The sequence below is a fragment of the Notechis scutatus genome, chromosome Z (genome assembly GCF_049901735.1).
Source record: "Notechis scutatus isolate UNSWTSFEM ecotype Mainland chromosome Z, rNotScu1.2, whole genome shotgun sequence".
Taxonomy (NCBI): domain Eukaryota; kingdom Metazoa; phylum Chordata; class Lepidosauria; order Squamata; family Elapidae; genus Notechis; species Notechis scutatus.
Genome location: NC_142025.1, coordinates 103,448,413 through 103,473,825, shown reverse-complemented (window position 1 = coordinate 103,473,825; position 25,413 = coordinate 103,448,413). Strand labels below are relative to the sequence as shown.

At 40.4% G+C, this 25,413-nt stretch overlaps 3 protein-coding genes across 23 annotated transcripts in view; 1 reads left to right on the top strand and 2 right to left on the bottom strand.

The window, feature by feature from the left end:
- TRPM4 (transient receptor potential cation channel subfamily M member 4) overlaps positions 1 to 5,281 on the bottom strand; it is a 64,368-nt gene extending 59,087 nt beyond the window's left edge. The window contains exon 1 of the mRNA XM_087948141.1: positions 5,219 to 5,281. The gene's annotated coding sequence lies outside the window, so the exon portion shown is untranslated. The remainder of the gene's footprint in view (positions 1 to 5,218) is intronic.
- A 3,383-nt stretch (positions 5,282 to 8,664) lies between these two features.
- On the top strand, positions 8,665 to 16,453 carry HRC (histidine rich calcium binding protein). Of its 3 annotated transcripts, none has more exons than XM_026669601.2 (6): positions 8,665 to 9,983; positions 10,977 to 11,065; positions 13,063 to 13,131; positions 13,253 to 13,304; positions 13,764 to 13,800; positions 14,110 to 16,453. In XM_026669601.2, exons 1-6 carry the CDS (start codon positions 8,795 to 8,797, stop codon positions 14,144 to 14,146), a joined length of 1,473 nt encoding a protein of 490 aa, XP_026525386.1. In that variant the 5' UTR covers positions 8,665 to 8,794; the 3' UTR covers positions 14,147 to 16,453. The 3 variants fall into 3 exon arrangements, 2 of the variants coding, with proteins under 2 accessions (XP_026525386.1, XP_087804269.1); XM_087948143.1 differs by having other exon boundaries at positions 8,671 to 9,983; positions 10,983 to 11,065; XR_015746094.1 differs by lacking the exon at positions 10,977 to 11,065 and having other exon boundaries at positions 8,671 to 9,983.
- A 2,196-nt stretch (positions 16,454 to 18,649) lies between these two features.
- PPFIA3 (PPFI scaffold protein A3) overlaps positions 18,650 to 25,413 on the bottom strand; it is a 62,691-nt gene continuing 55,927 nt past the window's right edge. For 18 of the 19 annotated variants that reach the window (XM_026669597.2, XM_026669600.2, XM_087948129.1 and 15 more), the window contains 3 exons: positions 25,199 to 25,370; positions 23,165 to 23,239; positions 18,650 to 20,410 (listed from right to left, as the gene is read on the bottom strand). In XM_026669597.2, the coding sequence (XP_026525382.1) occupies positions 23,181 to 23,239; positions 25,199 to 25,370 (231 nt within the window). In that variant the 3' untranslated portion in view covers positions 18,650 to 20,410; positions 23,165 to 23,180. Of the gene's footprint in view, positions 20,411 to 23,164; positions 23,240 to 25,190; positions 25,371 to 25,413 lie in introns of those variants that run through there. The other variant, XM_087948137.1, reaches the window with a different exon arrangement.

Sequence of the window (25,413 nt, the reverse complement as noted above, 5' to 3'; positions counted from 1 at the left end):
CCAAAGAGTTTGGGGGGCTGGAGGGCAATTCTGGACATCAAACGTCTGAACAGATCATTGGTTTATCAAAAATTCAAGATGACTACTCTCCAGTCCATTCTGCTCAGCATCAGAGAGAATGACGTCCTGACCTCTATAGATCTCACAGAGGCCTATCTACATATACCAATTAGACCTACTCACTACAAATATCTTAGATTTTGCTATTGTGATCAGCACTACGAATATATTGCCCTACCATTCGGTCTGGCTTCGGCCCCTAGTACTTTTACCAAAGTCCTCGTGGTTTTGGCTGCCTCACTCAGGATCAAATCTATTCGCTTACAATGTTATCTGGATGATATTTTAATTTTGTCATCTTCCAGACATCAAGCAAAATTGGATACCAAGATTACTCTGGAGACCCTTCAGGGTCATGGCTTTTTCAAAAATTGGGATAAAAGCCATTTGATCCCCTCAACTAGGTTAGTTCATTTAGGGGCAGTGATAGATACCGTGGAGGGCAAGGTCTTTCTCTCTCAGGACAGGTTAAACAGTATCCAGTCTTTGGCCAGAGAGATCAGAGCTTTAAAGAGGGTTTCCCTGGCAGTGCTGTCTCAACTGTTAGGGAAACTGATTTCTTGTATTTTCATTGTGCCTTGGGCTTGATTCCACTCTAGAGAGCTGCAATGGTTCCTGCTACCTTTCCAATGTCCGGATAAGGGTACCACACAATGTTCTCCGATCGCCCCGCTGGTGGTCGGAAAACACGATAAACAAGGGGTGTCCTTTCAAGGAACCTTACAGGGCAACGATCACTACTGATGCCAGCCTGGTAGGATGGGGAGCTCACTTCCAATCCCACACTGCGCAGGGAATTTGGACTATTTCCGAACAATCACAAAGCATCAACCTGTTGGAGCTGCGAGCAGTTCACCTGGCCTTACGCAACTTCTACCCCTTTTCCAATCACACCACGTTCTGGTCATGACAGACAATATCACAACCAAGGCCCACGTAAACAGACAGGGAGGTACCCATTCCAAACTTCTGATGCTGGAGACAACCAATTTGTTCAAGTGGGCTGAGGCCAATCTGTTTTTGCTCAAGGCAGAACACATAGCAGGGGCCTTAAATACACAAGTGGACTGGCTCAGCAGGGCCACGATAGATCAGGCAGAGTGGCGCCTACACCCATCTGTCTTCCAGGAAGCAGTGTGGAGGTTTGGGCAACCGGTGATCGATCTACTTGCCTCTTCTCTCAACGCCCAATTGCCCCGGTATATTTCAAGGTACCTGACTCGGGGGCAGAGGCCGTCAATGCCCTGCGTTGTCAGTGGCCTCCCGGACTTCTATATGCGTTTCCTCCACTCCCAGTAATACCCAGGTTGATCCGGAAGTTATTGGAGGAACGAGCAGAATTGATATTGGTCGTCCCTTATGGGTCCAGGCGAACGTGGTTCTCAGACTTAAAGGACCTGTTGAGAGAACAACCTTGGAAAATTCCACCGTCGAAGGTTTTCCTCTCACAAGGGCCAATACTTCACTCGAACCCACAATGGCTCAGTCTAACCGTATGGAGGTTGAGCGGAGCCATTTAAGGGCCCAACAGATTTCAGAGGATGCTATTGCCACCATTCAAGCATCCAGATGGTCCTCAACAAATCGTATATACGAGGCCACGTGGTCCACCTTCTGTCGCTGGTGCCAAGGGTCTAAGATCGACCCAACTGCCCCATCAATACGACAATTATTGGCCTTTTTACAGGAGGGGTTGACCAAGGGCCTATCTCCAAATACTTTACACAGACAGGTGGCAGCTTTAGCCTTGGTGATAGCCTGGGGTGACCTCCGGTCCATAGCGCACCATCCACATGTCTGCACCTCTCTTAAGGGTGCTGCAAACTTATGACCTCCTGTAATTCACTGCTATCCCACCTGGGACCTCAACAAGGTGTTAACTGCACTTACAACTGGCCCGTTCGAGCCTTTAAGAACCGATAGTCTTAAATTCCTGACATATAAGGTGGCCTTCCTAATTACAATCACATCAGCAAGGAGGATTTCCGAATTGGCGGCATTGTCAATGAGAAAGGACCTGTGCGTGTGTCATGCGGACAGAGTGATTCTCCGATTGGATCCATCATTCACTCCTAAAGTAAATTCAGCCTTCCACAGAGTGCAAGAGTTGGTGCCTCCAAAAATTTTGTCCAAAACCATCTCATAGCCTGGAGCATCAATGGCATCGACTTGACGTTCGGAGGGCCTTAAGCATCTATCTAGACCACACGGCGGCATTTCGAAAATCTGAGGCTCTATTCCTATTCTTCAACCCATCCACTTTAGGGCAAAAGGTGTCAGCGACGACCATTGGTAGATGGTTGAGAGCCACCATAGCTAAAAGTTATGAATGCCAGTCCATCTCAGTTCCTAAGGGCACTGCAGCCCACTCAACAAGGAGTGCGGCAACATCAGCTGCATGGGCCACACAGGCTTCAATAGACGAAATTTGCAGAGTGGCAACTTGGGCTTCACCATCTCCCTTTGTCAGAAATTATAAAATTGATGTCTATGCCTCAGCGGACGCTTCATTTGGCAGAAGAGTCCTGCAGAAGGTACACAGAGTGTAGGAGTAGATTTCGATCCAGACGGAGTCCCTCCCTAAGGACAGGCCAAGCTTTGGTATGTCCCACTTCTGGATGCTCTGAACAGCTCATGGGAGAAAGGGCGTTGGTACTTACCTGATAAGCCCGTTCTCTGTGAGCTGTGAAGAGCATCCAGCCCCACCCATTTCTTTCCGTCTGGTGGGGTTCCGTTCCAGTCAGGGATCTAGATTAGATGATGAGTCCCGGACTTTGGCACTCAGTCTTCGCAAAACTGGGGGATGCTGAGGAAGTGTCCCGTGGAGGAGGAGGAGCGTCCCGGAGTTTTAAGCCCAGCCTTTCCAGAAGAGACTGAAGCGCCTCCCACTTTTGGATGTTCTTCACAGCTCACAGAGAACGGGCGTATCAGGTAAGTACCAACACCCTTTCTCAGACTCATCAGGTTTAAGGTATGTGGACTCCAACTCCCAGAATTCCCAGCCATTCATTATGGGAGTTAAACAATGGTGGGATTCATCCTGTTCTCACCAGTTCAGGCGAACCGGTAGTTAAATTACACAAAGCAGACACACTCAAGTGGATCCTGGATATTGCGCTGCAATGGAGAAACAGGCAATGGAGTGGCCAGTGCAAGGGAAGGAGAAGGCCACCTTCCCTCTTTCTTCTCCCTGCTCCTCCTTCCTTCATGCCGGCTGCTTCATTGCCCTTTTCTCCATTGCAGCGCAATATCCAGGATCCACTTTGATGGGGGGTATGTATGATTTAACAACCGTTTTCCCCCAGGGTTAGGTTGACCATTGCGGGAGGCTTGTCCCACATGTGCAGGACTTCCATGACAGCCAACCTGACCCACTGAAGTCAACTCTGCACATCTTAAATCTGCTGAGTATCCTCCCCCATTTTCCCAATAATTATTCCATTTTATTTCTTATTAATGTTAAAGTGGGAAGTCTAGAATAGCTCCTCAGTGGCAGCACTGGGACAAATTTGCCTTGGAGCATTCCTGAGTTTTTGTTTTATTTCAGGCAGGCAGTGTGAGTCTACCTTTAAATCAGGGGTGTCGGTCATGCTACGAAAAAAGCATTTTGTTCTACTGCCAAGAATGCTTGGAGATGCCCGTCTCTCTGAAAGAGGACTTACGACACAGTTCTGTACATTTCTAGTTAGAAGCCAGTCTAATTGGTCTTGATGGAATCTATTTTCAATTAAGCATGAATGGAAGTACAGCTTTTACTGAGCCCCTAGCATTTCCTTTATGCTTATGTCACAACTTCAGCTTTAATGACCTCACAGGAAATTATTGTGATTTGCAAAGACACACAAAAGGTGTACAAAAGCAATACTTCCAAGCATACCCATTGCATGCCACTCTTACCTGATACTGCGGGTTATATCAAGTGGCCACTATCTGCTGTTGCAAATTCTCATTTGAAGAAGTATCTTCCAAAGAAATAAGACACAACTGCAGTTCATGAAAATCTTTGGGATAGGATTTGCAGCCACATAGTAACCTTTTGTCTTGACAATTTTGTCAAGAGAAACTCCAAGCTGAAGTTTCACAAGAAGAACGCTAAACATGCTATGTGGACTGAAGGTAATTCATTACAAGAGCAAGGAATCTGCCCTTGAAAGATGGCTATAAGTTGGGGGTAAAGCAGCTAGAAATATTTATAGGGAAGGTGATCTTTATGGAGGTGTAAGATAGGAGTGTCTTATATGATATTTAATTTAGTGAATGGGTAACTTTGGAGAGGAAAATTTTTAGTTAACTTTTCTTCTACTTACAGATACTTTTCTTTGGTGTGTGGATTAAATTGGGGTAACTCATTTGTGAGCTCAAGAAAGTTTGTGTAAAGGATTTTCTCTGTTACTTTTACTTGAATCAATCAGTTTTGGTTCTGCTGTCAATTATTTAGGCCTGACTCAGCAATCTTTTGCAACTATTTGGGTCCTTTGGTGCTCTCTGAACTTGATTGTTTTCTTGGGGACATTTTATTACCCAAACTTACAGCATCAGTACTTATCAGCCTTCATTTCACCCTAAATATTTTCCTTTATTGGTATTTATTTTTGCTTGCAATATAGTTTCCAGTCTTATCAAATTTTGTTAATGGTTAAGGGAATTTGTTAATGGTTAAGGGAAAATTAACAGGAGTGCAGAAATAGAGTTTATTTGATTTTTACAATATTTTGCCTATAAAAAAATACTTTTCATACTTTCAAATGTGGCAAGGGGAGAAATGATTAAATATATGATGTAACAGCATGCTAGAATGACCCTGGGAGTCTGGAGGGAGAGCTGCAGAATAGCTGCAGTGTGTTCTCAGTCCACTGACAAAGGGAGGATTTGCGAAATGTTTCAGAAGAGTAGAGTGGAGTGAAGTTCAAGTCCTAGGAGTTATAGAAATCAGAAACTTGAAGGTCTCTACTATTGATACTGCGTTGTCTAACATTGTAAGAAGTGGTAGAATAGGAGGGCTCCTTCTAAAATCTATTACTATCTCTACTGTTTTAAGTGTGTTCATTCCAGATTGTTGCAGCTGCACCACAGCGGAGAATCAAGTCCTGCTAACTAGCAGAGCTAGTTAGCAGGATTGTCCAAAGTCTTTCCTTCTATCATCTAAGTTTTTCCATACCTGAGGGTGTACAGTAAGTCAACCTCCCATCTGTATGCAGATTCATCACCATCTCAAATGAAACCAATGACTGTTGTCTCTCTCTAGCTTAGAAGAGATCTTGTCTAGTTTTCTGGAGAGTAAAATGAGAGAAGGGGTTAGGATTAAGGTTTCAATCTTGCAAAATTCAGTTAACTTTACAATAAAGATAGAACCAGTCCAGTACTCCTGGTCGTGCTTCTTGTCTGGACTAACTTGCAGTGAAACTCCAGAAATATTTCACAAGGAGAGTTCTCCACTCTTCTACTCGTTGTAGAATACCTTATGCCACCAGACTTGAAATTCTAGAACTAGAAAACCTTGAATTACGCCGTCTTTGGTCTGACTTAAGCATGGTATATAAAATCATACATTGCAATGTCCTACCTGTCAATGAATACTTCAGCTTCAACCATAACAACACAAGAGCACACAATAGATACAAACTCAAAGTAAACCGCACCAAACTTGATTGCAGGAAATACGACTTCAGCAACAGAGTGGTCAACGTCTGGAATACTCTACCCGACTCTGTAGTCTCTTCCCCAAACCCCAAAAACTTTAACCTTAGACTGTCTACTATTGACCTTACCCCTTTCCTAAGAGGTCTGTAGGGGGCGTGCATAAGCGCACCAACGTGCCTACCGTCCCTGTCCTATTGTTTCTCTTATTCTTTTATTTTTCTTATATGTACCCATTTCATGTATTCACAACTATGTATACGCTTATACTTATTATCTTGTAAACAATTGGCAAATCAAATAAATAAATAAAATAAAATAAATAAAGTGCTAACACATGGGGAATAATCATACTAAATAAATCAAATTTCACTTTTGTCCAGATCTGGTAAGTTTTTAGCACACTTTCCAGTGTACGATCTAAAGGCCAAATGCCACTAAAAATCCTATTCTTAGGATTTTTCTCTTTTGGTATCATCAGTGGGGCAACTCACTTATTTTAATTCTTGTACTTAATGGCACCCAGCAGTCCCACTTTGAAAGACTGTATTATGTGTTGAAGGGGGGGAATATACATTTTAAATAAAAATAAAATCTGCCGTTTGAAAAACTTGAAGGGATTTGTTGCTTCAATAATGTTTCCATTTTGATGAGGAACATTGATTTGAACTAAAAGTTTGGTCCTTTCCTGTCTCTCATTCATACCTTGGTTCAGGAATTCTTGCAAACTTAACCCTAAACATCCTGCTTTGCATGTGATTTTCAGAAATACCAGAGCTAGCTAAGAACCCAGATCACTGGCACAGAAACTACAAATTGTAGCTAGAATTATTCAGAATCAGAGATCTTTAGATTATTTGCAGATTAGGACCTGTTGGCAGTTAGTGCTTTCCCTTTTCTACCTTCAAAGATATCTTAAATTCCAGGTCTTGACAAGTCCTTGGTATTCATTGAGTTTGGTGATTTTCTTGCAGATATTTCATTACCAAACAAGGCAACATCATCAGTGCTAGGAGGGAGTAGGGTTTGCTCTTATTTTTATATACTAGTGACTTGGCCTATCACTGTAGGTCGGATGTTCTTGGTGGTTCCTTGGTTAGGCTATCATTTATTGTTAGTTTGTTTGCCTTATTGATAATTCCTTGACTGGGGTATTGTTTATTTCTTGCTTATTGGTCTACTGTTCAACTTTGTCTTAATCTTTGCTCATATTGGTGTTGATTGGTTGTGAAGAGTGTTAGGGTCTTTCTTTTCTTTTGGGCTTTTTGATTGTTTCTTTTGAAGAAACTGAATTCTAGCCTGAGCAGCTGCTTATTAGGTGGGCCTGGTCTAGGTTCCCAAAGATTAAGAAATTCCTATTTTTGATCAGGTCAAGACAGGGTCTCACAGGGTGCCAAAGAAATAGGATTCCTTGATGAAGATGCAAGCCCAGAAAGGCAAATTCAGAAACTTGAGCAAATGGAAGAGAGTAAAAGGAAAGGAGAAGCAGGCCCTTTCACAAGTCAGCCTTCCCTAATCTGGGTGTATTCTATATGTGCTAGGAATCCATTTAGCTAAATAATTGGGGGGGGGGGGTATCTAAAGAGATGTTCAGTCACCCAGGTCATTGTTGTCCCAATGATGCTTTTTCAAAAGGCAACTGGACTTTATTTTTTCTTGAAGACATTTTACTTTTCATCCTTCAATCAGAACTGAAGAAGCTTCTTGAATGAGAAGTGAAACATCTTCAAGGAAAAACAAAGTCCAGTTGCCTTTTGAAAAAGCACCTTTGGAATAATGTGGGGACAATGTTCCAAAGACATCTGAAGAGTAGCAGGTTGTGGAAAAGAGCAAACTCTTCATCAGGTCCTGTTGCATGAATTTTGGTTTGTGCTTTGTGTTGATATTTGGGTATAGCACCTACACCTGAGTAGTTTCTCCCCATGCCTAAAAGAGATTATATTTAAATTTCTCCTAGAGTCTGGTGGTGTTCAAGAGTCTGATTGGCTCAACACAACCTGTTATGGACCCTTCTTCCACTGTCATCCAGAGAACAGAACACCAGTATCAGTAGGAGTGTGGTAGAGCTGCACAGGTATTTATAGATTTCAGCCGGCACTTTGGATTTGGTTTCAGCTCCCAGGATCCATCAGCACATTCCTGAAACTGCCGAGAATGTGTCTCCCTTCCAGGTCACTCTCTCCCTCTTTAAATACCCCGGACCATCTCTTTAACTTCTGACCACATAGTTTCCTTCAACCTCACCCTCCAAATCTTTTTATGCCATACGCCAGTCTTTTACTTCTTCATGCACTTCACTATTTTGATACTCATATACGTACGTTTCAGTCTGTCCAGCCTTGCATTTCATCCAACACCAATAAATCAAAGAAGGAGATATTGACAATGTATCTATGTTGTTTTATTTTAGTGCAAGCTTAACTAAAATGGTCATGTTGCAGTATTTAAATGAAAACAAATACACATATACACAAGAGCAACACAATTACAACAATTTACTTGTTATTGCTAATCTTTTATCATCTTCTCCGGCCCAATTTCTAAACTGTTTGGTTTAATGAAATCCAATTATCGGCTCTAAATCCACAAGGCCCTTTTCTCCTTTCAAGGACAGATTCACTTCATCTAATCCCAGACAATCAAGAAACCAGGATTCTGCTATATTACACACTTCTTAGTCTGATACCCATCTAGGAGCTGTAGCTCATATTTCTCATTGCACTTAAACTTGCTGGCTTCTACTTTGAGAGACTAAGGTGCAGTTGCTCTGAGCAGCTAATAATAGCGTGGCGGTTTGGCAAAGAGTTTAGTTCCCTAATGTTGCTTCCCAACTCATCCCAGCCCAGTGTTGTCATATAAGGGCATGGCAGGAAGCCCATGGCTTGATTTTCTCATCTATCCCGGAGGCTGGGCCAGGCAGCTATTGGCTGTGAACTGAAGGGCTAATTTAGGCCAGCTGCAAACGTCACTCACATAAGTCCTAACTGGAAACAGTATTCTACCCCTGAGTTCTCCTTGGGTGCTGTCTGCCTTTCCTGATTGCCTGTCTTTGGGACTTCCATTAAGAATTCTGGGTGCAAGCAGCAAGGCTCTTACCATGGCTTCTAGGAAAGTCTGTATGCTTGGCCTTCTTCTGGTCCTCCTCTGTTCATTCCAGCTTCCTAGAACACAGGGTCAACAACACCATCACCAAAGCGATGTAGAACACCATGGAAATGAACATTATCATCCCAAAGAGCATCAACATGATACACACCATTCTCAACATACAGAAGATGATGGCGATAATGATGGCCATCCTCATCATCATGCTGCTCAGTATAAGGATGCTGGACATTACCAAGGAAGTTATCATTCTGAACATGATGATGATGATGACAATGAAGAGGAACATTCTCATCCTCATAGTGCAGATCACCACATTGACCATCACCACCATGATGATAGTAATGTTGATGATGATGATGATAACAGCCATGACAAGCATCATCATGATAAACATCATGGAAATCATGATGATGATGATGATGATGATGACTATCATCATCAGGGACATCATGAAGACCACCATCACCACAGTGATGAAGAGAGGCATCATCAGGGAGACCATCAGCATCAAGAAGACAATGATGATGATGATGAAGAAGAAGATGATGCTGAACACCAGCACCACTACCATCATCAAAGGCATGATGATGATGATGATGATGATAATGATGATGATGAAGAAGATGATGATGACAATGACAATGATAAAGATGATGATGACAGTCAGTCACATCATGACCATCACAGCCATCACCAACACCATAAAGATGATGACAGTGATGACAATAATGATAATGAACACCAACACCACCATCATAGACATCATGGAGTTCATGGCAATGATGATGATGATGATGTTGATGATGATGATGATGATGATGATGATGATGATGATGATGACGATGATAATGATTTTCATCATCATCAACGCCATCACCAAAAGCATGCTGATGATGACGATAACGATGAGCATCAACATGAAGAAGAACAAGACGAAGAAGAAGAAGACGAAGAAGAAGAAAGCAATAATAGTAATGAAGACGAGGATGATGAAGATACAGCTCACAAATCCCGTCACCAAAGTGGCCATTATCAGCATCGGAAATATGACAAAGAAGAGTCTGATGAAGTACCTTCTAAGGAAAAGGATGAGCATAAGCATGAACGACACCGACAAAAGCCCCATCACAAACATGAGGCCTATGAAAAAGCCAAAAAGCACCATAAAGAGGAAGAAGGTGAGAAACGTGTGAATATTGAGGGGGGAGGTACATGATTGATGGGGGAAATCTTGCCCAACCTACTCTCAAGCCATCATAGAAAAAGAAATTTGATATCTACATCTGGAGGACAGCTGGTTGGGGGGAAATGTATTGGAAAAAGCAGATATAATGAGGAAAGCCAGCAATACATGCTTCAGCTGCCATCATAGCCTCCTTTAATATCTCAGAGAACCTGAACATTTTGTTCCAATCAATTCAATCTCCAAAACCCTATTCTAGCTTTTGCCCACTTGTCAGCCCAAGTGTGTAGGACTATAATTACAGAATATCAAAGTTGGAAGACACCTTGGAGGTCTTCTAGTCCAACCCCCTGCTTAAGCAGGATGCCCTACACCATTCCAGACAAATGGCCGTCTAGTCTCTTTTTAAAAGCCTCCAGTGATGGAACACCCCAATTTCAGAAGGCAACTCATTTCATTGGTTAACTGTTCTCATTGTCAGGAAATTTCTTCTTAGTTCTGAGTTGCTTCTCTTCTTGATTAAGTTTTCATCCATTGTTTCTTGTCTTGCCTTCTGGTGCTTTGGAAGATAAGTTGACTACCTCTTCTTTGTAACAGCCTCTCAAATATTGGAGCACTGCTATCATATTTATAATTGACATGCTATAACTGAATTATAAATGAATTGAGTTATAGCATTGAATTGTAGCACTGCTATAATTCAAAGGTCTGTAAATAACAGAAATTAGATCTACTAAGGACTCTGATAAGGTAAGGTAAATAACCTAATGCTTTTATCCTTGGCTTTCAGCCTCTTTCGAAATCAAATGAAGTTTATATTTTCTTCAGAAAACTCAAAATTTCCAACCATCTTCTGTTCAGTCCCTACTCTGGGGGTCCCATTTCGTAGTTTGTTTGTCCCTCTAGAACTAGCCTACCAAAAACAAAACAAAAAACCAGCAGAGAACAACCATAATGGAGCTGTCTCTGTATCTCTTTTCATTTGAAGATGAGGATGAGGATGAAGAGGAAGAGGAAGAAGGTGAAGACAATGAGTATGAAGCAGGTTCTGTTTGCCACTACTGTGCCTTCTGCAAGGTAATGCAGGAAAACCTTTGCATGTGATTTTGATAGTTTATTATTCTCAGTTAGGAACCTACTACAGGTTGCTGACCTGTAGTGCCCCCACTAATATGGCCCATGGTGAGAGCTGATAAAAGTTCTCATTCAGCAAATTCTGAAGGATCACTGGTTCTTTATTCTTATTCTAATCCCAAACTGGTATGGCTTTTCATTCACCTTAAACTAATTTGGGAACATTACATAACACACATTTCACAAGGATGCCTTTGTGCCTCTTTTTTTCCACCAATGCATTAGGAACTGTACTGTGGAATGGATTCTCCCCCTTTTCTCTCCTTATTTCTGGTTAGGTCTTTGCTGAAAGTCTATTTCATTTGCTTCTTATCTGCCCCTGATCTAAACATTCTGGTTCAGAGACAGTAATTTGGCAGGTGGAGATCAAGTCACAGAGGAATGTGGCACGTGTAGCTTGTCCTCCCCTTGCCATTTGCACTCTGTTTCTGCTTATATAGCACACATATATGAAGTAGATGAGCTCAGAATCCTCTCTGGAAAAAAAAACCAAGAGTCTTATAGGTCAGTGTATGTCTGAAACACCTGCATATACACAATATTTTCTGATGATTCATCCGGCCACAGATTTACTGTCCATATTCCCTAAGATTGTTAAACTGTTGAAACCCCAGCAAATTAGCTTGTTTCTTTTTCCTCCCTCTTAGCTTCAAATTTATTCTAGAAAGTTACTGAAAATCTTTGGTATATATTGATGCTATTTAAAAGGGTATTAAATAACATTGCCAGGAAAAGAACAGTAAAGAAACTTGAAAAATCATTTAGTTTAAGATTATTTTATTCAAATTATGTATTAATTTTCCACTTATATTAACAGATTACACGTCAGTATATATGTGTATATGAATATGGATATAAATATATTGATTAGGTAAAGAGATGGAGAGAGATGGTGGATGATAGATACAGTAGAGAAATAGAGAGAAAAAGACAGAGAGAGAAACAGACAGACAGAAACCTTGGGCTATATATTGGACTGGATTTGATGAAGAAAAGATTATTCAGCATGCATGTGGCTGAGCGTGTCAGCACCTCTTTAAATCAGACGTGAGACCAAAAAAAAAAATGCAGTTTCCTTAAGGCATTGCCAACGGGTGCAACTTGATCATTGCAGACCCTTAATATATACCTGCAATTTGATTAGATCTGTTGAATATGGCTTTTAAAGATATTTTTATTTTTTTAGTGTACATATGTGCTAAAGCACTAGCATATCTACATTTAGAGTATTTTTTGAATGTGTATATGTACACATGTACAAATATACATTATTATAATAGTGAACTGCTGATTCCCAAGCCCTACTCCTCAACAAATGCTTATATGTCTGAAGTTAAACAGTAGATCAGTAAATGCCTATTCTGAAACCTAAACTTTTCTATTATTATAGTTATGTTATTCATTTTCTATGCTTTGGTTTTATGTTATTTACTGTAAGCTGCTCAGAGTCTTGGCAAATGAAGCAGTAAATAAGCTGAAACAATTAATACATCAATACTGCTGCCCTCCTATGCAGCAGTATATGCAGGCTGCCACAAAAAAGAGTGGGGTCAACCTATTTTCCTGAGCACCAGAAGGCAAGACAAGAAGCAATGGATGGAAATTGAAAAAAAGAGAGGAGCAACTTAAAACTAAGGGAAAATGTCCTGACAGTGATAGCAATCAATCAATGGAACAACTTGCCTTCAGAAGTTGTGGGTGCTTCAATACTGGAGGCTTTTAAGAAGTGACTGGACAGCCATTTGTCCAAATTGGTATAGGATCATCTGCTTGAGCACAGGTTGGATTAGAAGACCTCCAAGGTCACGCTGATTTCCAAGGTCACACTGAATTATCCTTGCTGGGTTTGGGGAGATCTTTACAAACATTTCAACATTTCATTTCTCCCTAGCTAAGCATCCTACTACCGCTTTTCTTTCTCCCATCTTTTTTTCCCCCAGCATTGTGCGGAGTGTGACAAGTGCCCTTGTAAAGATGGAGACAGCAGTGACTACTGCACAAGCTGCCAGGTTGGTATTTCAGTTTCTCTGCCACCATCATCTCTTCTCTTTATTCTCCTGCAAGGTTTAGTAGTCTGGCTTCATGAATGTTCAGTAATCTTACCACACCTGTGTTCTTTTCCTCACACAGTATTGTCATTTCTGCTACATTTGTCCTGTGTGTGAGACAGCCTGTGCACCAGGTGAGCTGTGGGTTATTTATTTATTTTTGTTTAACTGACAGGATGTCAAAGCCAGCCAGGTGTAAAAAATAAACCTGAGTTCAAATCTTGACTGATTCAATTGATTTGCCATCTCTCAAATCATTGAGAAGAAACAGGAGGGAACCCTTCCTACCACAGACATCTCCGTGATTGAATTCACATACCACACTAAGCCATATATTTTATTTTGCTTAGCACCTTGCATGATTGCAGCCATTGCAGTTTCTAAATGATGGCTAATAGTTGTCTGTTATGCAAACTCATTCAATTGTGGTTTATTCAATGAACTATAGTCAATAAATCATGGTTTGTGTGATGTATGAATCTAGCCTATGTATGCTTTTTGGAGACAAGACGATGCAAATTAACAATCAATCTCCTTATCTTCCTGAACTTGTTCTAGAAACATGAACCCGTGTTTTCTTCTATTTTATGCAGGAAGCATCGTAGATGAAGTATCTGGAGCCTTATTTCAGTAAGTGAGAACCTCCTCCTTTCATAGTATCACAAAGTCCTTTTTTTGTCTTCAGATCTGTTTTTGCAGCCTCTGTTTTAGTTAATTTTTAACAAGCCTTCCATTTAGAACTTGGGTCAACTTTGTGTATGATAACTAATGTTCCTTTATCTGAGTGTTGCTCTGATGATTTCTAGGAGGAGGAATAGGATGCAAATTTAAGATGTCACTGCTACATTATAATAAAATCACGTAAAATTATAGTAATAACAATGCAGTGGGAAATTACCATCATCCAAGAATGAAATACTTTTTTCTTTCTTTTTGCAGGACAATCGCTACCATATTTGAGCAGCAGGAACACTGAAGCGCCCCCTGCTGGATAAGCCAAAATTAGGAGAGATTATGGCACCGTGACTTTTAGAGCCAAACTGTAAACAAGAGCATATATATGGCTGTTGTTTCCAGCAGTGTTTTCCTCTTCCTCATCTTTGAAAAAAAGCTTCCTAAGATTGATTTTGTCCTTTGGGGTGGGTGGGTGGGGGGAAGCAAAAGGGATTTTCTATCTTTTCTCAGAAGGCAGCAAAGCAACTTAGAGTTGATACCAAGTGGGCAAAAAAAGATGTATCAAACCATCTACATCACTCCTTCGTTTGCTGATAAAAATCTACCTATTGAAATTGCTTTTGATTAAAATAATAATTTAAAAAAATCTATTGGGATGAAGACTCACAGAACGGTTGTCTTGTTGAGCATTTGGGCTTTTATTTGGGCAAGGAGATTGCCCTATGCAAGCCAGAGCATGTTAACTGAGATCAAATTTTAGACAATCCATTTCACCTTGAGTTAAGGAATACATATTGTCTATTTAATTTCCTTGGCTATTAAATGTTTGAGAACCGCATCACACTTGCAGCTTATTCCTGAGCAATAGGTGCTGTAGTTGTTTTACCCTCACTCATGGCCTCCAGATTTGTTGGAGTGCCACTTCAATGTCAGCTACAAGAGGAATCAAACCTACCACCTCTGGAAAGTACCTGGATAGAGAGGAAGTCAGCCTTAGTGAATGAGTCAGAATAGGAGATGATTCATGCTAGTGTGCATCAATGTTTGTTTCTGAATTGTGATTTGATTCAGTGAAAAATATCTGTCCGACACTCTAATGAAAGTTGGGTCTATTTGAATTAAATCTAAGTGTGTTCATTTTTACAATTACTTAGCCTGTCATTCTGCTCATAAGGTCCTCAATGTTTGATCTGTGATAATTCTTTCGGAATAGGAACAGTTTCAAGCAGCCTTCATCAAAAATTATAGGACTACCTAAGCCGGCTTTCTACTCTGCACAACCATTTTAATATTTTATTTATTATTATTTTACAACAGTTTGTTTGCTACTTAATAGCAATGATTCTAAGTAGCTTGCCTAAAACCCCATCCTACTAATCTCTCCTTTCCCAACTCTTTCTGGTCTATCAGTTCTTTGGAAAATGACTATTTTTATGGCTTATTCATAGAATAACAAAAGGCAAAACTGACAACATAAAACTGTATTGGTACCAAATATGATTTCTGCCCTTTGCCAAAGAAACTTTGAACATTTGTAGATTTTATGAAGATACCAAAGAATCTGACACAGACAATAGCTTCCTCATATAGCAGCTTTCATAACCTGGGATCTTCCCAATATACCGGCACTATGATACCAGCAAGAGAATCTTTTCTGGAATGCCATCACAGCTAAATTGATTATAGTACTTTCAGGAACTAGGTTTCTAGTGCTATCGCTTTCAATATATCAGGTCCATTTCTTCTTGCATAACTGTACAAAGAAAAGACAGGAGTTGGAAAAGATGTTGCTATTTAAGCCACCATTAACATTCTGTGCTTCAGGCAAAGTTATGCACAATAAAAATGCTGACATAACCAGAAGTAGCCCTTTTCTTTTTGTAGGCACAGCCATAGGCTTTATACCCTATTCTACATTTTTTTAATTAAAAGTATTGTATGCAATCTTCCTAACCAGGTGCTAAGAAATGAGTTATTTTACAACCCCCATTATATTCTATTCTCAGCCACTTTTGCTTATATATTAGCTAGCATCCCTCACTTGATAATCAGTAGAATTGATCTGTTGTATCATTTTTCCTCTTCCTGCATCATACCACTTTTTCTGCATCTGATGTCTGGCCATTGTACTGAATCTCAGGAAGCCAAAATTGGATACATTAAACCAAATAGGGAACTTCAGCTGAAGACTAGATCCTATAGACTCAGAGTGAGGATAAATTGCAAACAGAACTTGGCTGAGGGTAATTAATGGTTTGTCTCATTTGTTCAGGTGTAGATTACGTTTTTGAACAAAATCAAAACACAAGAAAGAGTTTGGTTGGGGGATGTTGATAGAACCTACTGCTTCAAGAAGTAAATAGTGTGAACAGAATCTGATTCCGAATCTTATTTGTTCACATCTGAACAGATGCGCGAGATAGACTCCAAGCTCAATTCTGAGCTTTCTTGTGACTTCAGATTTTGAGACTCACTTGCTTTGGTTCAATTAAAAGTAATCTTCTCTCTCCACTCAAATGGATGCTCTTCTCCAGACTTTTTAAACTTAATTTATAGCCTTCACTTTGTCTAGTTTTCACGAACAATAAACTTTAAACTTGCTTCTAAACTCATTGTTTGTTTTCTCTAAAGCCTTCACTTTGATGAAGTGGCCTTAAGAAATTTGATCATCCAAGGAGCTCAACGTTTTAGGGAATTGGGGAAAGGGGCATATTTTTTTTCCTCATTAAATGGAGGAAACCTCTAGGATGCCATGAAGAATAGGACAAAGTCTTGTTTCTGTACCTTTTGTCCCTGATTAGCTCTTCCTTGGATCCTCTGTATTGAGTAAGGAAAAGAAAGCCACCCCCTTTCCATTAAAATTATTTTAAGAGTGGCACCTTTTAGTGAGTATTGACCACTAAATGTGTTTTTGACTAAAATAAATCTGCTTTCAATTTGGGTTTCTGTTAGTACACTAAATTGACCCTGGATGAGGATTCTATATCTAGGCAGATCCTGACAACTATTGGATGGTAGTAAAAACTGCACACTCTTCGTTTTGCAGCCTGTATCTGATATATCTACAACAGATTATTCTGCAGATGCTACCAAGCTACCAGAATGCACGATCTGGGCACTAATGCAGACCTATGATCACAGGTGCAGATGCAGAGGTACTAACAGAAAAGCTAACACAAGGCCCATCCTTATTATGAAAAGAGCAATGTATTTATAGAAAGAGAGTTAGAGACCATGAGGGGAATTGATTATGGGGAGGAAGGGGCTTACATATTGGTGTCCAGTGTTTTCTTGGACATCTCTTTCCCCCCTCTAATATAAGAGAAAAGTAGCTGTCAATGAAGAGGTAAAGAAATCAATGGGTTCAGTCTTGGGCATCAAAAGAGGCTGGACAAAACCCAAAAGCCTTTGGACTTTTGACTTCTAAGTATCCTGTTTTCAAATAATTAAATAGACACACAAAGTATTAACCAACTGCCAGGAGGAAAAAAATAAAATTCCAAACCTGGTGGTCTTATTGTTCCAATTATGTTAGTTTGGAGAGGTAGATTATTAACTAGGGCATTTCTAAATGGATGGCTCCTCCACAATAAATCCAGTGGCCTGTGGAACCATGCATCCTGGCAAAAAGGGAAAAAAATAAAACTATGCGAGTTTTAGAAGTATAGGAATAATCATCTGAACAACATATGAAGTCCATTAGCATTAGGTGATTGCTTAAGAAAAAGTCACAGGTAATTGCTTAAGAAAAGTTTAGTCTGGAAAGACTCTAAATTTCACATTATGGGTGCTTCTGTGCTTACTTACCCACTGTTTAATGGATCTCAATTTTATAGATTTTGGATTTAATGGACAAGCCTTCTGAATGGGAGATGTAGTGCTGAAACACCAGCTGAAGCAGAGAAGGAAAGGGTGTAGGAAAATCAGGTGAGCAGACAGAATGGAAGGCAGGAGAAGAGATGGAAAAATAAAACCATGAGAATATTAAAAGTGGAGTGGTCAATTGGGGACGGGAGCTCTTGAAACACACCATGTGGAGAGTTGCTGACAGGAAAGAGGTGGGCAACACACTCTTTTATTGCTACAATATTCCTGTAAGTTTGCTTGGGCTGAAATGGCAAGTAGCCCCAAGTCACCCAATGAACTCCATTGCTAAGTAGGAATCTGATCCTTGGTGCTCCCAATCCTTTTGTATCAATATTGAGAGTACGTCAGAGAAAGCACCATATTATCAGTAGAGTGGGTGGCATGCTAGGTAGAAAGGCTAAAGCTAGCAAAATAAAACAAGATTCTAAAGACCAGAGCAGGATGTGTTTCTGGTGCCCTTCCCTTCAAAGACCAAGAAATAAGGGGCAAGAAGTCTGTTAACAAATAAAAGTGGAAGGAAAAAGACCTAAGATTTAAATTCTGGCACTATTATGTACTGCAGCTTGCATTTCTGGATCTGTGGTAGCTGCTTCTCATACAATTTCCTGTATCTACAATAAAAGCAATATATGTATAAGCTTTATCCTTCCCACTGCTATGTTAACTCTTAAATGCTGGTTGTACTGAAAGTAGTTTACAGTATTGCAATATAGACAAGGTTTTGGGTGCAGGATCTGAAATCAAGCAGTGCTGGGCTGAGCAAGGGAGCATTATACTCTCCCTCCAACCTCTGGTTCTGTTAGAAGAATGGTGGGCTCCTAAAAGCTACAATACAGTAGAAGCAAAGAATGTCAGGAATTGCCTCACAGAGAGCAAATGGGAATCCTCTTGTCAATTCTGTACCTTGCTCATAAAGAAAAATCTGCAGATCCTAGAAAACGTTTTCAAAGTTTTTTTTTCTTTTTTTCTTTAAAAAACATTTCTTAGCTCATTCCCCTTTGTAACCCACCCTCTCTGCCTTCCCTGGAAGCAAACGGGAATGAAGGGGGACCAGAAGAAGATAGCTCCTCCAGTACCTCAGCTTCCTGCTTACCCCTCACAATCTCCCTGACAGATTTGATTTCTTAAGATTGTATATTATTTTTCCTCCCCTACCCATTTTTTGTCATGCAAAACTACCCCTTTGCTTTGCCCCTCACACCCACACATTCTCCTCGAAGGAACAGCTGAAATAAAAATGTAAAAAAAAAAAGGTGAAAATATATAAACATCAAATAAAAATTATTGGCGTGCAGGGCAGAGGGGTAGCAGGACACATTATTAAATTAACAGAGAACCTGTAATGGCGGTCGAAAAAGAAATTCAATTTACACGAGATTCCACAGCACAGATATACACAGAAAATACAACTCTTATATTACAATAGTCTTGGAGGAAGGGAGATCTGTGTGCCATATCAATAAAGTCCAGAGTCCTATCTCCAGTGACCGTCACAGGCTGAAGTCTACTCTTTCCAGTTTGAGCATCTCGGACTTGAATTCCCCACTCTCTGCTCTCATAAAAAGAAGAAGAAAGAAAAGAAGAAATGTGATGCTCCATCACACCAGATGGACCACCTATCTACTGGGACTGCTTCATGCCAGCACCAAGAGAGTTTGGATGACAATTTCTAGTCCTCTTTCCTCCTCCTTCCTCCTCCGGGCGTTCTCTCATCTAAAGGAAGAGGGAGCTGCAAAGGCAAGGGGGAAAGAAGAGAAAGAGGGAACTCTTTTTATTTGTTGACTTGTCCTGAGAAGCAGCTACTTCTGGACAGAGAAGAACCTTTATATTCAGGCATCCAAAATTTAAGCTCTGTGTTTCGGGCCTAGAGGCAGGTTGCTCTTTGGGGTAGGTGTGAGCAGGAGGTGGTACACTGGCTTTGTTCCTCCTGGCTTCAATATTCTCCCCTTGTTGAGAAGAGGGATAGGAAGGGGCAGGGGAAAAAAAAAAAGAACTGGCCTTTGAACAACCATCTATTATTATTTTTTTGTCATCAGGAAATGAAACGGCACCCCTTCATAGCAGCAATGCAAAGGAAAGGAAAGGAAAGGAAAAATGCTGGCGGAATATTTAGCACCTATGGCAGGGCAGGGAAGGGGAACTGGCCAAGATGGGCTGCTTGGTCCAATATGTGGCACATGGCAACAGGAAATAGAGGCATCCCCTCACTTTTCCTCCCCCTGCTCCACCGGAAAGATCTGGTGTCAGAGCAGCGGGATAGGATGGGCGGGCAACCGCATTTTTCTCATTCACATTCTTAGGTCCCTGCCTGGAACAAACAACAACAATAAATAGAGGCCGAGGTGGAAGGCCATTTCCCTCTGCCGCTCTGGGGAAGGAGCCCCTCCCTTGGCTTGAGTCCCTTGAGTTCATCATTGACCATCGGCCACTGCTGCTACTAGGAAGAGGGCAGTGGGGAGGAACATGGTTGGTTGGTTGGTTGGTTAGTTGGTCTGTCCAGCATCCCCCACAAGCATCCATATTTTTTCTTGGCAACAGTGGCAGCAGCGGCGATGGTGCTAGCAGCAGCAGCAGCAGCTCTTCATACCCTCATGTGAGCACATGATGGAGAAGGAGAGGCAGCAGCGGCGGCGGCAGCAGCAGCAGCAGAGGGTTTTCCTGCCCAAGGCAGGGAGGTCAGACATAACTGGGACAGCAGCTTGCAAGAAAAAGAGAAAGAAGAGTAAGGAAAAAAATGCATCTCATGCCACTTTAACAGTTCTGAAAAGACATTTCTTTCATTTTTGATCCTAACTTTCCCCCATGGCACACATGTGATTCCATATCGGTGCTTCTCAACAATTTTAAGTTGTGTGGTCTTCAATTCCTAGAATTCCCTAGCCAGGATGTTAGGGAAGAAGACCAAGGATAAGAAGACCAAGGATATTGATATTCTAGGGCATAACATAGCTACCTAGCTGAGTTAAATTGTTACATTAATACATATAGGATGCTTAGCCTGGCTACTAAATTAATTCATTTTCTGTGTTTTCACCCAGAACCATCAATTAATCAACTGTGTTGGATTCATACCAGAGGTGGTATTCAGCAGGTTGTGACCAGTTCTAGAGAACCAGTAGCAGAAATTTTGAGTAGTTTGGAGAACCGGCAAATACCACCTCTAACTGGAGATTTTACAGTATCCTTCCCCTGCCATGCCCACCAAGCCACACTCACAGAACCGGTAGTAAAACATTTTTGAATCCCACCACTACTTATATTCTATGTGTGAAGGTTGCTTTCAAAAAAAGAAAACCACATTTTGACAATACCATTATGGGGACCAATCAAAATGCTCTGAAAAAATTTGCAAGTTTTCATTTCCTTAAGCAAAAAGTTACAAAAAATATAGGATGGGGAAAATCTCAAAAGTCCAAAAAGCTAACCATTTTTTTTTCAATCTTGAGGCCTACAGTTAATGACCATGCTGTCAGCTATATGCAACTGTTAGTGAGAGGTATTAATAATGTTAAAGTACTCCTATTCTTCAGGGATAAAGTATAATGGTTGCTACCCGCAACTGTGAAAACACAAGCAATAAGTGCTTATCCTGCTTGTTGCCATAGGTAAAATTCACAGGGTCCTGGTCTGGCATGAAATAGAAATAAAGGAACATTAAAAATTTTTAGTCAAGAAAGCCAAAAAATATTTTTGCAGTGCCTTTGGCAGGAAGCTTAAATCCAGCCTGTGGAGTCGGCCTGGAAATAACAAAGGACCAGCCCGCGGTGCCTCTGCTGGCCAAAATGGCCTGCATGTGCCCCCCGTGCCTCATTTACACGCTCCATGGCCTCCTGCAGCACTCTTCCGTCACAAAACATGGCCCCAAAAAACAGGCTGAGAAATGGGCAGCAAAGAGGCCATGGAGGGTAAAAACAAGGTGCAGGTGGGCTGCGTGCAGACCCTTCGTGTCCCGTTTTGGCTGGCAGGGTACTGCAGGAGACATCCATCCTGCTCCCCCACAGCCGCCCCTGCCTCCCCTTCTCCATAGAGAACCACAATGCTGATCTAGCCCTCGAAGAAATCCAGTTTGACACATTTGCTCTATAAAAAAGTATTCATTTTTAATCTGCAGCTTTTACTATCTAGAATTGTTTGTTATCATCATTATAGATGGTGTTGAGAGACAGTTAAATTGATTTGTTTAGACCCCCCCCCCCAAAAAAAAATCTGCATTTATTGATGATTGGAGGCTACTTATAAATTTTTTCCCATAAAAATAAAAATCTGTGATTTATAGTTTTGATGATTAGACACAATATATTATAGAAAGAAGAGTAATATGATGTAGCTTAGAGAGGTTAAAATATATTTGTAATAACTACTGTGAAGAATATCAGGAGACACTTTGTTATATTATTTTTCTTTCTTTCTTTTTCTATTTTTCAATTTTTTTCTTGCACTTTTTGCTTCTTTAATGTCTTTCTTTTTTCATTTTACATTAGTTTGTGTTAGCTTTATCTTCTTGTTTAAAATTTTAATAAAGATTATATACAAAAAATGGTGTTGAGAGACAATGCAATCTAATCTTCTCAATAGCAACAATGATTCTCAGTGCCAAGATCCAAAATCAACAATCCCAAACTGCTAGCCAGCAGCTGGATTAAACCATCCCATAATTCACGAATACTATACAAGATTGTGCACACTACCATTCTCTTACTCATGACTGGCAGAGGCTGGAAAATGGCAATGAGAACCTGAAGACTGGGAAGCAAATAATTTACAAAATTATTAGAAAAGTAAATGAAAAAAAAATAGATTTCTATTTGTTGATTCCTCACTGAAAAAGCCTCTGCTACCCAACAGCAATAATATCAGCACTGGGCAGTACTTAATTAATTTTGGTAGAGCTTTAAAAAACTAAGAGTCAGACCTGATTAATAATTGGATGACAGGGAATAAGGAAATCCAAAAGACATAGATTAGATCAGGGGCTTTAAAAACATGAGAACACAGCAACAACCAACATGATCAGATTGATGTCAAGAAAACAATGCAGATATATTCATGTAGTTCTCAAAAGTGGGCTAGACCCAATGGATTATTCTTAGCTTAAATGTGGATGGTTGCCAGTAGAAAAGAACATGTTTTTCTTCATTTTGAGGGTGTGTCCTTTATTTGAAACAACTGACTTATTATATTGGGATATAACAGAATCCCAGTAACAATGATCCATGTCAATTATTGGGTTCTGGTTATTGCATTTTCTCACTAAACACATTTTGGAGAAACCTTTTTGGCCAGATCCCTTCTAGGTTACTTTATGTTATTGAACTGTTTTATTTTTAAATAAAAAAGAAAGATCAGAATTCAAACTATGCTAATCCATCCTTTGGACATAGTCACACTACATGGATGTATTTTGCATTGCATATTTGTGGGGTGTCCTATGTCCTATTAAGCAGTAGCCTACCTGCTCCATCTTGGCATTAACAGGAATATGTTCTCACTGACATACTGTCTGTCCGTTGGCTACCTAATGAGTTCCCTGAGGAGAAAAAAAAGGAGAGGAAGGCATTCATAAATATATCCATCAGAGCTTTAAAAATGACTTCTTGACTAGCCAAAGATGTCCTGAACTTTTAATGCCTTTAACCCTTTTGCAGGCCAAAGGAACAGCCTGTATCCGTGATGGCGAACCTATGGCACGTCATTTGTGCTGGCATGCGAGCTGCAGGCAAACCTACCTCGTTCCGCATGCGTGCACCTCACAGTTGACTTTTTTTGGTTGGTTTGAGGCCTTTTTTGGCCTCCCAGGCCTGAAAAGCCTTGCAGAGGCTTTTTCCAAGTCTCTGGGTGACCGAAAAAGGCCTCAAACCAGCCAAAAAACAATCAGCTGTGAGGTGCAGTGCAGGTAAAGGGGTGGCAGGGGGGATTGTGTGCGCATGCGCAGGTGGTGTGGGGAGAGGGGGACGCACATTGCATTTTTGGCACAGGAGCCCAAAAAGGTTAGCCACCACTGGCCTATATGCTTTCTCTTCCTAACCCACAGATAATATGCAATGTCACATCATGCGGTCCTCACCCTGGCCATTATTGTTGACAAGTCTCATCTTTTCTCATTGTTCTATATTAGGAAATTCATGAATATTGAAATATAAGGGCTGAGCCTGTTTTTTAAACATTGGCTCCTCTCAGTAAACATAAGGGGAAAAAGCAGCTCCACTCATTTGGTGTCATTGTTCAAGCAACTGGGATTGGTAGCCTCTCCAGGAAGATGAACTGTTTCTTTCAACAACTAAACGATTGTTCACTTTATCCTAAACAGTTTTATGCTACAAGAGTCCCACAATGGTTCTTTTCAAAAACAGCGGTTTTTGGCAGTATAATGCAGTACAGATAACAAATGCATTTTTCACAAATATACACAATAACATTGAAAAACCTGCAGCCTTTCAGACTGTTACTGAATCAGAATTCCCAGCATCTGTCACCAATGACTACACTAGCGAAGGCTGTTGTGTGTAGTAGTAGAGAGAACCATAAATTTCCCATCTCCCAGATTAATTTGCTATGATAATGACAAGGAAATATGTGCAATTGATTTTTTTTTTCCTGATCACAGCGAGAAATCTTTATGCATAGAAATTGAAGGATACATCAACTTCCACGATAGAGGAATGGATAAAAAATGTGATGGAGCTAGCAGAAATGATAAAATTAAGTGTTTTAATTAGAGAAAAGAATATATTCAGTTTCGTTTCTACCAGGAAACTGCTTCTGGACTTTGTGGTTGAGATAGAAAAAATAAAATAAAATCTTGGCTTTGGGTTTTGCTGATTAAACTGTTGTTATAGAAAAGTCTTTCTTGTTAAGTTTTAAATTAAAAATTTGAGGTTATTCCTTTTCCTTTCTTCTCATTCTCCACTTTCCTATTACTTTTCTTTTCATCTGTATTTTATCATCTCAATTAAAAAGGAATAAGTTCCAGAAAAAGAGAACACTCTATTCCTTATTAGCTTGGGGATAGAGAATGGGCAAAAAATAACATACTTTCCTGACAGCAGGAAGCTTCTAATTTTATGTTTTATTCTTTTATTTTTTTTATAAGCAGCTTCACCAGATGGCAGCACTTAACTGTCATTGTCTGGATTTGAAAGCTAAGCAAGGCCAGGGAAGTTCAATTATTGGAGGGATTCTGGAAGTCATTGGAGGGATGACTTCCAGAGAATCTCAGAGCTGTAAGCTAGATTGAAAAGTTGAAAATAATTCCTGGGAGAAAAAGCAAACAAACTATATCTATAATAACTATTAGGAAAATCATATAAATGTGTCCACTAGGAATTAAGTTTGACTTTAAGGAGCCTTTATGTTTGTATTGGATAAATTGCCTAAAGAATATTTTGATAAATAAATGGAAATTAAAGAAACATGATTCCCTCTCCTGCCATTGTGTGCTTCAGTTCAGAACGCAGGCTTAGATAGCCTAAGAGTTGTGCCTATATACCCTCTGGCTGCATCTTACGAAGTTGCACCCCGGGTGAGGTAATGGAGGCCACGGAGGCTGTGCGGAAATTGGCCGGCAACATCTCAGCTGAGTCAGGGCTAACACCACGGAGGTCTTTCTCCCGGAACATCTTCCGCCAAGATGGGGAACGACTAAAGGTCTTGGCACTATCCTAGAAACAAAAGTGTAACAAATATGGGCCAACAGCAAAGCGT

Coding starts and splice junctions, on each gene's coding strand:
- HRC (XM_026669601.2), top strand. CDS start 8,795: ATGGCTTCTAGGAAAGTCTGTATGCTTGGCCTTCTTCTGGTCCTCCTC. Junction 9,984..10,976: donor GCACCATAAAGAGGAAGAAG/GTGAGAAACGTG, acceptor TTTCATTTGAAG/ATGAGGATGAGGATGAAGAG. Junction 11,066..13,062: donor ACTACTGTGCCTTCTGCAAG/GTAATGCAGGAA, acceptor TTTTTCCCCCAG/CATTGTGCGGAGTGTGACAA.